At 43.0% G+C, this 17,428-nt stretch overlaps 1 protein-coding gene across 5 annotated transcripts in view; it reads right to left on the bottom strand.

The window, feature by feature from the left end:
• The window catches only part of LOC118384169 (myocardin-related transcription factor A-like), a 50,203-nt gene that overhangs the window by 30,955 nt on the left and 1,820 nt on the right, over positions 1-17,428 (bottom strand). For 3 of the 5 annotated variants that reach the window (XM_052518839.1, XM_052518843.1, XM_052518841.1), the window contains exons 2-3: positions 17,206-17,256; positions 9,622-9,818 (exon numbers count right to left, since the gene is read on the bottom strand). In XM_052518839.1, coding sequence (XP_052374799.1) covers positions 9,622-9,781 — 160 coding nt within the window. In that variant the 5' untranslated portion in view covers positions 9,782-9,818; positions 17,206-17,256. Of the gene's footprint in view, positions 1-35; positions 631-9,621; positions 9,819-17,205; positions 17,257-17,428 lie in introns of those variants that run through there. The other 2 variants (XM_052518840.1, XM_052518842.1) reach the window with 2 other exon arrangements.

Here is a 17,428-nt window from a genome sequence, read left to right as displayed (position 1 = left end):
AGTTTGTGTGTATGTGTGCGTAATATGAATCCCACCTTCCCTCAGGCTCTGACAAGCCCGGCGTTCTAACTCCAATCGTATGCGTTGCTTATCCATGCTGTTGCTGATTGGAGGGGGCCCAAAAGAGGTGGGGTCTGTGTGAAGGGTCGGGTTGGTGTCCAGCATGGTGATCAGGTTCAAAACAATAAATAATTATTACTGAAAGACTGTGGTCCCATCAAATAAATACATTAAAATAGTGTCCAAAAACATTCAAATGTAACAAAAATAGAATTATCTGTTCAGCCCAGTCCAATACAGTCCAGTCAATATGGATTATCACATTTGTGATATCTTTTGGAAAAGTCACAGAGATTCTGCTAAATACATTAATGCAGGATATCGTCCGATGGACCAAAATAAGAGCATTAGAATAGAAATGGTCCTTGTGCAAGTGACAAAAATCATGAGAAGATTGAAGTTTTCCAACTGTGTTCTCGCTGACCTCTCCTCTTTCTCGTTTTTTAGCAAACAAAGTTCCAAATAGTTCAGAAAAATGGCCAAATATTATTGAAAAACCCCCAAAAACAAATGAAAAAGATTGAAAAAAAGAAACACTGGCTTGAAGTGGAAATGTACAGCTGCTATGAGTTTCAAGAGCCAGTATCTACTGCAGCAAGACGAGTGAGTGAGGTGAGTGTGTGGGTCTGTGAGTGTGTGTCAAATGCCTATGAATCCTTGATCAAGCACCGTCACAGCTGTTGCTGCACCCACTCACTCTGCCATTGACAGACACCGACACACTTCAGCTAAACCTTTTCCTCCTAACCACAATCAAATACTTCCCCCATGGCACCTGGGACCTCTGCTCATTAGTGACAACATAAGAGAGCACACCTGTGAGCTTTGTGCACGATCTAGACGCCCCATATTCAACTGGTGGACTGCGGTCTGGATCCGGTCCCAGAACGGGGTCAATACAGGCCGCGGTCCAGACTACAATATAAATAAATATAAACTCAGCAAAAAAAAGAAAGGTCCTCTCACTGTCAACTGCGTTTACTTTCAGAAAACTTAACATGTGTAAATATTTGTATGAACATAACAAGATTCCATAACTGAGACATAAACTGAACAAGTTCCACAGACATGTGACTAACAAAAATTGAATAATGTGTCCCTGAACAAAGGGGGGTCAACATCAAAAGCAACAGTCAGTATCTGGTGTGGCCACCAGCTGCATTAAGTACTGCAGTGCATCTCCTCCTCATGGACTGCACCAGATTTGCCAGTTCTTGCTGTGAGATGTGACCCCACTCTTCTACCAAAGCACCTGCAAGTTCCCGGGTATTTCTGGTGTAAATGGCCCTAGCCCTCACGCTCCGATCCAACAGGTCCCAGACGTGCTCAATGGGATTGAGATCCGGGCTCTTCGCTGGCCATAGCAGAACACTGACATTCCTGTCTTGCAGGAAATCACACACAGAACGAGCAGTATGGCTGGTGGCATTGTCATGCTGAAGGGTCATGCCAGGATGAGCCTGCAGGAAGGGTGGAGGATGTCTTGCCTGTAATGCACAGTGTTGAGATTGCCTGCAATGACAACAAGCTCAGTCCGATGATGCTGTGACACACCGCCCCAGACCATGACGGACCCTCCACGTCGATCCCGCTCCAGACTACAGGCCTCAGTGTAACGCTCATTCCTTCGACAATAAACGCAAATCCGACCATCACCCCAGGTGAGACAAAACCGCAACTTGTCAGTGAAGAGCACCTTTTGCCAGTACTGTCTGGTCCAGCGACGGTGGGCTGTGCCCATAGGCAACGTTGTTGCCGGTGATGTCTGGTGAGGACTTGCCTTACAACAGGCCTACAAGCCCTCAGTCCAGCCTCTCTCAGCCTTTTGCGGACAGTCTGAGCACTGATGGAGGGATTGTGCGTTCCTGGTGTAACTCGGGCAGTTGTTGTTGCTAAAATAAAGTTGAGAACTAGCCTGGGGGTCAAAGAACTATGTGAGGTAGAGAAAATCCCCAGGGAAGCTCTTGTTGATTATTATTGGTATTCACTTTGTGTTTTAGAACAGATTTGTGTAATGGCCTAGCTTCATAGAGCCGGCCACAATAAAGGTGAACATAAGAGACTATTTACAGATGCCAACAAACTGTGTGTGTGTGTGTGTGTGTGTGTGTGTGTGTGTGAGAGAGAGATGCTGGAATCAGGATGCACAATCCTTAGGCAAAGCTCACTTTGACAAGGAAGGGGAAAATGAATTAAGACTCTGATCCCCCTTGCTGCAGATAAGGCACCAAACATATGCTTGCAGGGATAGTCGTGCTTTCATGTGTGTGTATATGTGTGTGTGTGTGTGCCATAAATACTGATGATAGGAAAAGCTAATAACTCACAGGGGCTCTAAGCTTATCCAAAATACCTAAAGTTGCATTCTGCTGTTTCAGTGAAAGTGGTAATAATCCATGTTCATCAGACTGAAATAGAGCTCCCTGTGGGCATCCTCTGACTACTAGATCAGTAATGGTTATGCTCAGAACTATGCAAGGTCAAGGTAAAATTAACTGTAAGTTAAGAATCTAGCGTCAACATCATCCCATAGCCCAGTACTAAATGCAAACCAATTCTCGCTATTGCCAAACAATCCAACCAATTCCTTGCTGATAAGCCTCAAAGAAAACACGAAATAGCTAGGGAAAAAAACTATTCTGTGAGGCTACTTGACAATCCTACTGTACATGCTTATTAAGTACTGAAGCCTTATGACTTCTGAGAGAAGGAAACTGTATACAGAGTTGGCCTCTGGCAGTTCCATCATATCTCCTAGAAGCAGTCTGGGGGAGGGGGGTCTTTAAATGGAAGTGCTAGGACATCGCTGAGGAGAAATTATGATCTTCAGAGCCAGAGGCAACAGACACTGATAATTGTCATCATTAACTGTGTGTAATCAGGGTATCTGATACTGGCCTGGGCCTGGTTTCCCGATAGCGATGGAACTAATTAGTATTTTAACGATGAATCCCTACAACGACAGAAGATCTAACATGAGTATTTCCCAAAACACCACAGAGAGAGAACATTCGCTAAGTGGGTCGTTAGAGCATGTGGCAATACTGATTGAAAGAAAGAAAGGCAGCGCTGCTCTCAGATTAGCTTTCTCCATTCAAATCTTACCTGGGGCGGCAGGGTAGCCTAGTGGTTAGAGAGTTGGACTAGTAACCGGAAGGTTGCAAGTTCAAAACCCCCGAGCTGACAAGGTACAAATCTGTCGTTCTGCCCCAGAACAGGCAGTTAACCCACTGTTCCTAGGCCGTCATTGAAAATAACTGACTTGCCTCGTTAAATAAATGTTAAATAAAAAAATAACATTCTAATTATTTCTAAATACTGATGACGGATCAGCTGTTAGAGAGATATATTACCACATTATGGCTGCAAATAATGAGGCGGCTTATTTTAATGCTAACCCGATAATAATGCACTAAATCAGTTTGGGCATATAATTGCGCAGATTGTTACACATCAAAATATATTGGGTCAAAAATGACAGAAAGTAGCCTACAATTAGCTATTGTAAATAAAACTCAATACGATTTCAATATATAGCCCTAGAGCCTATACTGTATGCATCTCAGTGTTAATTTGAAGCATCGTTTTATCCTTCACTTGTTTGTAACAATTACAAAAACACTGGCAACTTTGTATTTGTAGTCAACTTTGTTCTGATGTTATCTGCGGTCACAGAGACAGATAAACATCTGGTTTCTATGTTTAGCGGAGATCTGTGTATAAAGTGAAACCGAAGGGCAATAAAAGCCTCTAACGACACACTTAGCTGTTAAGAGTGGTATGAGGCCGTCGGTAAATAAAGAGCGCTTTGAGGTGCAACTTTAGTAACAAGGCTTTTGGGAAAGAGCTTGGAAATCTAACCATGCTACTACAAAGGTTCTAATGATGAACTTAATATGCTTTTTGGAAACTGGGCCCTGGCGTCTCAATATCTGGTGGGGCCTTCTGTGCTTGAAACAAGATGGAGTCCACATTCAAACAGTTACTGCTGCTGTCTTCACACCTCTTCATCGAGGTCTTACTCAGGAGGAAGGGTGCGGTAAACAAGTCTCAAATTAACTTCTCTCTGGACCTGGGCTCCAGAATGTGAGACACCACCCCCCCGGGCTGACTGTTTTAAATAGTAGGCCAGCTGGCTATGGGGGCTATATCCAGCTACCCTTAACTGGTGCAGGCGGCAGCTAGGGTTACTCACAGATATCCCTGCACACACACAACCCGACTCCACACATATCTTGGGTTAGGGATCTAGAACCTGTTCAATATCCTCAGTGCATTTGAACACATAAAAACCCAAGTTTACACTGAAACAGACATTTCAATTACATTAAGAGAATTTCCAACCTCATCTCCTGATTCATAGGACATGATGCACACATGCAAATGTCAATATATATGTGATGTGCCACAGTACTTCAGTTCCCTGTCCTTCCTCTAATGCTGTATGGCCAGTTGTAGTGTATCTGTCAGCCAATAGATGGCAGCGTGTATCATCCCAAGCGACACTGATATTTCTAATAGTCCACGATGATCAATCCAGCTGCTGTGTACATCTGGCAGCATGTGTTGTTCAGGACCAGAGATGAAAGAGCAAGTAGGGTTCATAGGACTTCAGGGTGACTGAACTCTTATGAACTCTCTGTGCAGTCATCCTTACTGTCACGCATGTCCCTTATTCCTGGCCAATCACATTCACAGTACATGAGGTCAGCTATATGGTTCAGGTGTCAAGGTTTTCCACTAATATTTCACAGTTGAAAAAAAATACACATTTTGGAATGATAACAGTGGACTTTATATGGCTCTTGATCTCACCTCTCTCTCACTCTTTGTTGCCCCTCGTTCATAATCTTTTTCCTCCCTTCCCATCACCCCCTTCCATTAACCTCTGTTCTCCCTTCGCCTCCCTTCTCTCGTTTGACAGCCTTGATTACCATAGATGTGTAAACACATCAAAATATGAACAGATAAGGAATTGAGGATATATCTATGTCAAGAACATAACTTCCGGCGGCTATTATCCCAAAATCCACATGCCAACACCCACACGATTATAGAAAAACACACACATCACTCAATCGGTTTATTATTCTCTGCTGTGTAAGGCTCCTTGAGCATGAGTGTTTCAGATAAACGTCAGGAAGACATTTCTGTTTCCATGTTAACAACAGACGTCTTGGAGGGTTCGGGATAACGTTTTTTGGCCTAGTGGGGGATCTATCAACGTGCCCTTGAGCAGGGCATTGACCCCGGATGCTTCTGTTGGATGACTGGTATGATGTAGTTGTTGAGCGGCTTCACTGCAAGTATATGGTATGTTTCGGATATTTAATCAATGTGTGTGTGTCTATGCTGAGAATCAACTCAGTGCTCTGTGTGGAACAGTGTCAGTAGGAGACAAAACCTTTTTAAACATGGAGGAACTAGCTGAACTACTTCATTAAGAGCACAGATGTCTGCTTCCCATTAGGAAAGGTTTATCTGTGGTGTGCCGTGACCTATTAAACACGACCCAGGCACCTCATCACACCTGACTCCCTACAGACACACTCCTCCCCTCACCTGTCAGAACAGCAGACTAAAGGTGCAGAGCATGCTCACTCATTATGGAGCCTGTGTGTGCATGCTTATCGGCAAACGTACACTGACCCATACACCCCAATTAGCATGCGATCCATTGGTGAACATTCAGTCACAGAGTAAGATGGACATCAGAGTGGAGTAGATCAGAGTGGAGTAGAACACAGTGTCAGGGCAGCAGTGTCGAGCCCTGCTGTGATTCGAATTACAACTGCGGCCTGGGTGTGAGTGCAGTTCCTCGACAACCACTACACACTTGATCTCTCAGGCCTCCTCCTTGGCAAAGTGGTTGGATCCAGGCCAACTTTGTCATTAAACAGTCGTGTTGAGCTGCCTGCACCTTCAGTGAAATATTGGGACAAGTATGTAACCTTTAAATTCCTAAAACAACTGAGCATGTGAAGTGTTGAGGAAGCTACTCGGAAAATATAGTTACCAAGCTACCAATTACTTCACACTGGAAGAAGATAAGCTACATTAAAGCTACCCCTAAGAAAAATATAGTTTACTGAACTAAAGTTACTTTGAACAAGAGGTTAATTACATCCAAAGTACTTTGTGATAAATAATCCTATCTAAATCTGAAATATCAGACTACAAATTGCAAGAACAGATGAATCTGGGGTCAGAAGTTAACAGAATGTTTCATTTGGCCTATTAAACACACAAACTGTGTTTCAAGTGAGAATTAGACAGGCCTGTGATCCCAAAATATAAAGGAAATTGCCTACTTCACAAATGTTATCTTTCAGCTGAAAAAGTAATATAGTTCCAGTAGCTAGCCTCAAGGCAAAAAAGTTATGACCTACTGAAAACACTACCAATTGAATTGAGTTCAACTACCACCAAGCTACTGCAAAACAGAGTTAAATGCCTAGTTGAACTACATGTAGTTCACTACTACAACACTGAGCATGGGCGTGTACGCACAGGGATAACACAAAGTTAGAGCTGCAGTTTGCTGCTTTGGCTGCGGTAATAAAATGTTAACTATGTAAACTCACACGGCTCAGGGAATGGGACTGCATCTGATGATAGCATGAGTGGAAAGGGTGAGGAGAGTGGAAAAAGTGAACACGATTAACTCAGACTTGTATTGCTCATGATATCATGCTGTTCTTTTTTAAATTTGCTTGTCTCACAGCTTCCCCTCGCTGAGATGCTCGTGGTTAAGGACGCTAGTGTGATTTGGTGGAACAAAGTGCTTTTCAATGTTTCCAGTGCTGCTGACTGTGTTTGTTGCTCAGAATTGTAATCCATGAACCAAAAGGCTTCTCAACAGCTTTTACCCCCAAGCCATAAGACTTCTGAACAGGTAATGAAATGGTACCCCCCAAACCCTCTTTTACGCTGTGCTGCTCTCTATTTATCATATATGCATAGTCACTTTAACTATACATTCATGTACATACTACCTCAATTAGCCCGACTAACCGGTGCTCCAGCACATTGGCTACAAGAACTATCTGCATTGTGTCCCGCCACCCACCAACCCCTCTTTTACGCTAACTGCTACCTTCTGTATATTATATATGCATAGTCACTTCACCCGTACCTACATGTACATACTACCTCAATCAGCCCGACTAACTGGTGCCTTTATATAGCCTCACTACTGTATATAGCCTCGCTACTGTATATAGCCTCGCTACTGTCATAGCCTCGCTACTGTATATAGCCTCGCTACTGTATATAGCCTCGCTACTGTCATAGCCTCGCTACTGTATATAGCCTCGCTACTGTATATAGCCTCGCTACTGTATATAGCCTCGCTACTGTATATAGCCTCGCTACTGTCATAGCCTCGCTACTGTATATAGCCTCGCTACTGTATATAGCTACTGTCATAGCCTCGCTACTGTATATAGCCTCGCTACTGTATATAGCCTCGCTACTGTATATAGCCTCGCTACTGTATATAGCCTCGCTACTGTATATAGCCTCGCTACTGTCATAGCCTCACTACTGTATATAGCCTCGCTACTGTATATAGCCTCGCTACTGTCATAGCCTCTCTAGTGTATATAGCCTCTACTGTATATAGCCTCACTACTGTATATAGCCTCACTACTGTATATAGCCTCACTACTGTCATAGCCTCGCTACTGTATATAGCCTCACTACTGTATATAGCCTCGCTACTGTCATAGCCTCGCTACTGTATATAGCCTCGCTACTGTATATAGCCTGTATATAGCCTCGCTACTCTATATGTATATAGCCTCGCTACTGTATATAGCCTCGCTACTGTCATAGCCTCTCTGCTGTATATAGCCTCGCTACTGTATATAGCCTCGCTACTGTATATAGCCTCGCTACTGTATATAGCCTCGCTACTGTATATAGCCCTACTGTATATAGCCTCTACTGTATATAGCCTCACTACTGTCATAGCCTCGCTACTGTCATAGCCTCGCTACTGTATATAGCCTCGCTACTGTATATAGCCTCGCTACTGTATATAGCCTCACTACTGTATATAGCCTCACTACTGTATATAGCCTCCTCTGTATATACTACTGTATATAGCCTCGCTACTGTATATAGCCTCACTACTGTATATAGCCTCTGTATATACTGTACTGTATATAGCCTCGCTACTGTATATAGCCTCGCTACTGTATATAGCCTCGCTACTGTATATAGCCTCGCTACTGTCATAGCCTCTCTACTGTATATAGCCTCGCTAATGTATATAGCCTCGCTACTGTATATAGCCTCGCTACTGTATATAGCCTCGCTACTGTATATAGCCTCGCTACTGTATATAGCCTCACTACTGTCATAGCCTCTCTACTGTATATAGCCTCTACTGTATATAGCCTCACTACTGTATATAGCCTCACTACTGTATATAGCCTCACTACTGTATATAGCCTCACTACTGTATATAACCTCACTACTGCATATAGCCTCACTACTGTATATAGCCTCACTACTGTATATAGCCTCGCTACTGTATATAGCCTCTGTATATAACTACTGTATAGCCTCGCTACTGTATATAGCCTCGCTACTGTATATAGCCTCGCTACTGTATATAGCCTCGCTACTGTATATAGCCTCTCTACTGTATAGCCTCACTACTGTATATAGCCTCGCTACTGTATATAGCCTCGCTACTGTATATAGCCTCTCTACTGTATATAGCCTCGCTACTCTATATAGCCTCCCTACTGTATATAGCCTCACTACTGTATATAGCTTCACTACTGTATATAGCCTCTACTGTATATAGCCTACTGTTATCAGCCACTACTGTTATTTTTATTTCCTTACTTATCTATTGTTCACCTAATACCTATTTTTTTTTACATAAATTGCACTATTAGTTAGGGCCTGTGAGTAAGCATTTCACTCTAAGGTCTACACCGGTTGTATTCAGTGCACGTGACAAATAAACTTTGATTTGAAAAGGAGAGAATAGCCCACATGTTTAGACTTTATCGCCTAGACACACACACACGTTCCTATTTTCTCATGTCTGTAAAAATAATTTCATATACAAGTTTAATTCCCGCACACCAGCTTCTACTCCTCAAGTGCACTTTCGCAAACTGCATTCCAGGTACCCTTTGACCCAGAGTGCACATGGGGAAGATACTACTCTCCTTCCCCTCATTGAGCTCTTTCAGCTGGAATTCTAACAACTTTGCCATACAACTTGCCCTCCTTGACCAGAGACCACTGTGGATACTGTGCCAAGTGAGAGGAAGTATGAGAGCAAACTAACGTTTCTACAGTTCTATAGTTCTACAGTTCTACCTGCATTATAGAAGTGTTTACACAACACAGAGCCTCAGACTGAGTAACCTGTCCATGCTTCATAGCTGCAGTCTTGGTTTTCATTTTCTACAGTTCATACCAGTAGTTTTCTGATGGAAGTGGATGGTCTTCGCACCATATAGTGTCAGTCTACCAGGGTTTTAATCTCATCGGTGGGCTTGATGGCAGTTGCCTGGAATCAGAACAGGCACTCACCGTTTTTCCTGTCTCTCAGGGGCAGCAGGTTGGGGGCGGGCTGCAGCGACAGCTCTTGCAGCTCATTGGTCACTGCCTCGCTATGTGGGCTGGGGGCGGAGTCAGGCGATGCAGGAGGCGAACAACTTGGGCCTGGCTCCTCCCCTGCTTGGGCCTCCATGATCGCAGGGGTGACGGAGGGTAGCTGACGGACAGACCTGAGAGAGAAACAAAATAACACATTCATCAAAAATGCCTAGAACTATCTCACCATCTTACTAAACTGGTTAGAACATCCCTCCTTTACTTGTATCCACAACTGCCTGACACATTCCCAGGGCTCCCCTCCAGTTCACTAGCCTGACAGAGTGTATGAGCCCTAATCCAATAGGTTAATGGGTCTTGCTGCAGAAGGACCAGCCCATCCCGATGGCAACCCACTATAACAGGCAGGACCGCAGATGAAACACTGGGCCCAGCCAATACTGCGGAGGACCAGCTCCTTGCCATGGCAACGCCTTACATAAACACCGCCCAATGCAGACAAATGTACAAAAATCACATGCTAACGGATTCAGAGGAGAAGCCTAAAACGGACATAGCCTTGGAATGACAGCTCAACTTGCTACTGATGGGCCACAAAGGTGCTCTTGCAAACCTCCAGCTAATCTGTCACTTAGTAGTGTGTACCGATATGGTCTCCTACACTAAATATCAATGTGGCTTGATGGAATGCAGTCTGTATCCACGTACCATTTTTGCATTAGTCATGTGGTGATCTTTACTCATAATGCATTCATTGTCAAATTTATTTGCAGTTTTCTCAGCAGGTAAAACAGCAGCATAGCTGAACAGCCGTGTTTAACAGAATTTGGTGCAGCAGTTAATTTTGCTGCTGCGCAAACTACTGTGATACAACACTTTGCATAGTGTTATACTGCCAGCCATTGTCTTCTTGTTTAGTGCCTCACCCCTTGGTAAAAGGCCCAGTGCAGTCAAAAAGGTGATTTTTCCATGTTTTAAAAATACAAAACGCAACATGTAAAGTGTTGGTCCCGTGTTTCATGAGCTGAAATAAAAGATCCCAGAAATGTTCCAAACGTCCAAAAGGTTTATTTCTCTCAAATCCCTGTTAGTGAGCATTTCTCCTATGCCAAGATATTTCATCCACCTGACAGGTGTGGCATATCAAGAAGTTGATCAAACAGCATGATCATTACACAGGTGCACCTTGTGCTAGGGACAATAAAAGGCCACAAAAAAAATTGCAGTTGTCTCACAACACAATGCCACAGATGTCTCAAGTTGAGGGAGGGTGCAATTGGCATGCTGACCGCAGGAATGCCACCAGAGCTATTGCCAGAGAATTTGTTGAATTTATTTATTAACTTCTCCACAAAAAGCCACCTCCAACATCCTTTTAGAGAATTTGGCAGTAGGTCCAACCGGCCTCACAACCGCAGACCACGTGTAACCATGCCAGTCCAGGACCTCCACATCTGTGGGATTGTTTTGGGACCAGCCACCCGGACAGATGATGAAATTGTGGGTTTACACAACCCGAAGAATTTTGGCACAAACGGTCAGAAACTGTCTCATGGAAGCTCATCTGCATGCTGGTCGTCCTCATCAGGGTCTTAATCTGACTACAGTTTGGTGTCGTAAACCCACTTCAGTTGGGAAATGCTCACCTTCGATATCCACTGGCACGCTGGAGAAGTATGCTCTTCACAGATGAATCCCGGTTTCAAATGGGGGTGGCAGCGTAGCCTAGTGGTTAGAGCGTTGGACTAGTAACCGAAAGGTTGCAAGTTCGAATCCCCGAGCTGACAAGGTACAAATCTGTCGTTCTGCCCCTGAACAGGCAGTTAACCCACTGTTCCTAGGCCGTCATTGAAAATAAGAAGTTGTTCTTAACTGACTTGCCTGGTTAAATAAAGGTAAAATAAAAAAAATAAAAAATAAAAAAATGTACCGGGCTGCATGGCGTGTGGACGAGCGGTTTGCTGATGTCAACGTTGTGAACAGAGTGCCCCACGGTGGCGATATTTAAATGAAACCAGTTAAGGTTGACCCAATTATGAAAAATGACTAGCTGGTACTTTGACAAAGTTGATCATAAAGTTACTGGTCCCCTCCCCCCTGTCAAACGCACACTCAATGTCAACAAAACAAAGGAGATGATCATGGACTTCAGGAAACAGCAGAGGGAGCAGCCCTCTATCCACATCAACGGGACATTAGTGGAGAATGTGGAAAGCTTCAAGTTCCTCGGCGTACACATCACGGACAAACTGAAATGGTCCACCCACACAGAGAACGTGGTGAAGAAGGCGCTGCAGCGCCTCTGAAGAAATTTGGCTTGTCACCAAAAACACTCAACCTTTTACAGATGCACAATCGAGAGCATCCTGTCGGACTGTATCACCGCCTGGTACAGCAACTGCTCCGCCCACAACCGTAAGGCTCTCCAGATGGTAGTGAGGTCTGCACAATGCATCACCGGGGGCAAACTACCTGCCCTCCAGGACACCTACACCACCCGATGTCACAGGAAGGCCATAAAGATCATCAAGGACAACAACCACCTGAGCCACTGCCTGTTTATCCTGCTATCATCCAGAAGACAAGGTCAGTACAGCTTCTATCTCAAGGCCATCAGACTGTTAAACAGCCATCACTAACATTGAGTAGCTGCTGCCAACATACTGACTCAATCTCTAACCACTTTAATAATTAAAAATTGGATGTAGTAAATGTATCACTAGCCACTTAATATAATGTTTACATACCCTGCATTACTCATCTCATATGTGCATACTGTACTTGTTCCCATGCATCTTGCCTAAGCCGTTCGGCCATCGCTCATCCATATATTTGTATGTACATATTCTTATTCATTCATTTACACTTGCGTGTATAAGGTAGCTGTTGTGAAGTTGTTAGATTACTTGTTAGATATTACTGCATGGTTGGAACTAGAAGCACAAGCATTTCGCTTCACTCGCATTAACATATTCTAACCATGTGTATGTGACAAATAAAATGTGATTTGGATCCAGGAGGCAGATTTACTAACAGCTTTACGCAACGTCACGTAAAGCTGGAAATGTCATACACCTATGGTAGTCTTATAATCTTAACTCATTTAAATATGTAAAACCTGAACAGTCATCACATGAGCACATCATATGGCTTTGTTTGCAAACCGTGACATGGCTCAAGCAGAACGATACATAACCCTTGTCAACTCTGTTGTGGCTGGATGCCAGTGTTAATTTACCGTTACATTATTTTCCGAAGAATGAAGACATCTGACAGCAGAGGCTGCTTTTCATTTCGGGGGGACCGCCTGCACCGAAAATTACGATCATGTCACGCGCGTGCAGAGCAAATTTAGAGCGAAGATGCTTTATCAATTGGGGAGAACATTGGATGGGTCTTGCCAGGAAGCTGCTGTACCATCATGGACAGTGGATCAGTGGATGTTACAAGCTCTGACCATAATGTACGTGACAGAGGTTGAGGAGTCTGACACGGTGGCTGTAACTGTGGCTGTTTTGACTGTAAACTTCTGTAACACACCTGATAGTCACTATATGGTTTTTGTTCTATAGCATTTGTAATTGAACATCGGAGAATCATATTTTTGCCATTCTATTGTGTGGGTTGTTGTCTTATAGTTAATGTAGCTTGTGTCATTGGGGCTCATTGTGATGATTGGGGGGGGTATTATTCCCATCTCCTTTTATCTTTCCACTCATTGAGCTGTAACAAGACACTGGAGAAACTCCAACATCTACTCTGTCTGCACTGCTTCCCAGGCAACCACCGCAGCAGGAATGCTGGAATACTAAATCGGCTTTAGCAAGAAAAAGAAAGGGGGATATGCTGTGAAGCCAGACCCAACATAGTGTAAGCCATAGATATTAATTTCAGGCACACAAAAACTCCAAATACAAAACATTGAAAAGTTTCACTAAAAAGTGCACAGCCAAACACGTCTGCCCGGTCAAATGACGTCTAACCATTATTTCCCATCTTTATTATTCTCATGAGTGTTCATGTTGATCAATATTTCAGCTATGCTGGCCTATTGTAAATAATCCAATAAAGATCTGATCAATACATACAATTCTGAACGTATTTTTCTTTATAATGCTAATGCAAGGGCACCAATAAATTGCACTTATTGTATGCTGTTTTCATGTACATTCCTTTTATGTCTAAGGTGACACAGGCTTTACTAATTCTGGTGAAAAAGTGTATCAGTGAACTGTATTCTGTAATTAGTTACAAAACAATAGAAATGCAATTGTGTATTGCTGCTGATATTCAACAGTCCATGATCAGCTCTGTCAACCATGAGAGCATTTTGCTGAGAAAATGGGTTGGTGCATACTGTTTTGGCTCAGAATGACATGTGGTCCATTGTTTACCTGGTCATCAATAACTTGTGGCCCACTTACCTTGTTACCTGGCAATGTACACAGGGATGTTTGAAAGAGCTGTCAGTCAAGGAGAGCACATGAATATAAACTCCCTGCCCACTCAGACAGTTCTTTCAGGCTTACTGATCGTTAAGCTGAGAGAAGGTAAAATGTATTCAATTCTGAGCATGTTTGGTCATTAAAAGGCTATTTTTACTTGGGAAATAGGATGACTGTGCGGGACCTTTAAGTCAACATGGCAGTAACCTGAGCCCGATGGGCGGATTAACACAGCTGCCCTCTGTGAACCAAAATCACAACAATAGCCTCCTGATACTCGAGCCATGTTCCAGAGGCTTCCACCTTTACACAATCTAGCTACAACTGTTGGAACACATACAAAAACATATTATGCTGTCAGGACAAGGGAGCGCCACCACTCCACACTTTTCAAGCTGAAGGAGAGGTCACAAGAGAAGCATTGCATGGGAAGTCTGAGTTCACACAACCTTTGAACTCCACTGGTGACCTTCCCCAGGGCTTTTCAATCCTTCAAGAAAACAGGTTATTTTCAAACCGGGCTCTTTCTAAAAACAGGTTCATAATATACCATGTCAGTTTCCATGGCAACCCATCCCCTTTCGTCAAACTTGCTCCAATGCCCTTGTCCACCTCTTGCCGTAGATAGATGTAGGCCTGGGCTATGTGCTGAAAGGGTGCTGCTTATTAGTAGCCAGCAGAAAATGAGTTATCCATTTTTTACAAACTGTCACACTTTTGGTTCTTATGAAATGAGTCAAGTCAGCTGCTGACGAGTGTTATATGAGTGACTCACCTGTAATTTCCCAGAAAGGTATTACGCAGAGTGCTTTAATCAAATACACTTATGGTAATTGAGTTCTACCAAAACCATCAACTGTCCATAATTAAATGGAAATAGTTTCACTAATATTTAACTAAGCCAAAAGATGCCGCAGGGACTGTCCAGGAAGCTCTAGTTAAAGTGACATGGTAACCGGTTGTTGTGAACTTGTGATAGATACAATGATACACGATAACAGAAGACAACAGAACGATAGCTAGAAGAGCCATAAGAATGATAAAACACTGTTGTCCAGGTAAACCATGTTCACTTGACAACCAGTTGGGAAACAGAGTAGAAGTCCTACTGAGACAAAACAGCTGACAGAAATGTTAAACAAACCCAGAATTATTCAAACACAACATACCTAGATATCCTATACACACACTTTAATCCTGTACTTTCAGAGACCCGTTTTGCTTATTATAAATGATCTTGGTCATGTGCTGTTGGAGGGACTTTTACTTTCCCTTAGAATGACAGCACGCCACACCTGTAGCATGTACTGAGCACTAACAGACTGTATCACCATGTTGCACAATGAGTTACTGCATCCCTCAACTGGACCACATGTGACTGACCTAATCGTTTCACCATGGATATTAGGCTGTGTTATTTTGCTTCTGTATCTTGTCCATATAATTTCTCCTGATATTTACCCAACTTTGGAGTCTTTCTCTACCTGGAACCCAGATAAATCCCTTCATTTGATAGACACTGATCTCAAGACCCAGAGCATTGAGCTTACACTGTAATGCTCTCCTGTTATCAGAACTCTCGCCATCTGAACACTTTTTAATACCTGGGACTCTGGCTTTGGTCTTAATGGTATAGACCTACAGTAGTGTATCCCCTGCCAGGTTAATACTCAGTAGCCTAATGTTCATTTTAGCATTAAAAACACTAAAAGGATCGTCCGTTTCTTGATTTGCAAAGCTACTGCAACCGACAGAGCTCATCTTTCAAGACCTTTTATTACCAATATAACTTTTGGAGATAAAGGCTATCATTGTCAGGAGATGGAAACCAACTCCACACAGGTATCTGCCTACCTGCCTATGAAATACAAATAAACACCCAGGCTCTCACTTTCTATTTCAAACAAGCTTCACATTCTGTGAGGAAGTGTAAGGTCAGGTTTTTGGGGTGAGACAAAAAACAGATGTTCAAAGCTGTGCGAGTCTGACTGGCACAAAAAGAGTGGCCTAACAACACCCAAAGCCTCCATGTCCCCTACTTTACACAACACTGCCTAACTGTGAACCCTCCTATCCCAATTCTTCACCATGGACAGTTTGTTCAATGATTCATTACAGTCGGCACTGAGAACAAGCTGGACTGAATTTGAAGAGCACTGTCTGAGATTCAACACCTTAATCATTTCCCCTGCCAAAGCAATGACATCATAGCCCGGCCTCTTTGCATCCCTCATGTTCAGACAGAAAAAGTCCTGCGTCACCACCACGTGATCCGCACTTATTTTCCTTCACAGTCGAGAAATAATTCAAATCAGGTTTTAGGGTTCACTGTTTGTTGTGATGCATGGGACCATGTAGAGCATGTAGACAGCATGGCAGTCTAAAGCCCTTCCTCCTAGGCCCCTGTTGGGAGTAGCCGGAGGACTTGCTGTCTCTGATGATGTCACTGGATCACAAAGCCACGGAGTCTGCCCAACGTCTTAATTACACATGTGTGTACTCCCTGCCTGATGGTCCAGTTCCACTACTGACAGAACTGTCAATCATATCTACAACCAACACACTGATCATTTACATGGAATTAGCAAACCAAAACTAGCCCAGTACATGCTGTGTTTGTGTTTACGTACCAAGTTGTACATTAGTGTGTGTGGAACAGTTACTAATTCAGAAAGTGGGTTCTTATTCTTAGCATTAATGTTATTATGGTGCAAACACAGTACAGGTGTACAGTGCAATATATCAATCAATACTGTTACAAGTTTCAGCCCCGGTAATGAAACATTAGGATTCAAAGAGATTGACACTTCTATGCCAAGATTCAGATTGTATTTCAACTACCTATAATTTTGTTCACTTTGAAGTGAGATATGAACTGAACATGGATGAGCTAAACTCAAGCCATGATTCAAAGAAAGTGGAGGAGATGATGAAGATGAAAAACAAGATGAAAACAAACTAACTAGACATTCATGATAGAAAAAAAAAAATTCACAGTACAGGCAGAGCAAAATGATTATGATAGCAGTAAGATAGATCATAAGAACAGTATGACTTCAACCAAATGGAGTGTGTAATCCTGAGATTTCGAGAGAGGCGTTTGGGCATAGCATACCTGATCTATTTCCTGTTTAACAAGGTCCTGGGTGTTTCCATTTCAATGGGGCTGCTCTCATTGTGAAAAAGTGAAAGGAGAGGGGAGGGGTAGTGAGGATAAAAGAGAGATACAACATGTAAACAGATTACAGAAATATCTTAATATCTTAATATCTTAATTAATATCTTAATCTCTAAACCTTAGATAATTCCTGTCCAAGGAGCAGGCCAACTGTTTTCAG

Source organism: Oncorhynchus keta, chromosome 5 (assembly GCF_023373465.1).
Source record: "Oncorhynchus keta strain PuntledgeMale-10-30-2019 chromosome 5, Oket_V2, whole genome shotgun sequence".
NCBI classification, from domain to species: domain Eukaryota; kingdom Metazoa; phylum Chordata; class Actinopteri; order Salmoniformes; family Salmonidae; genus Oncorhynchus; species Oncorhynchus keta.
This window is presented reverse-complemented; position numbering and strand designations above follow the sequence as displayed.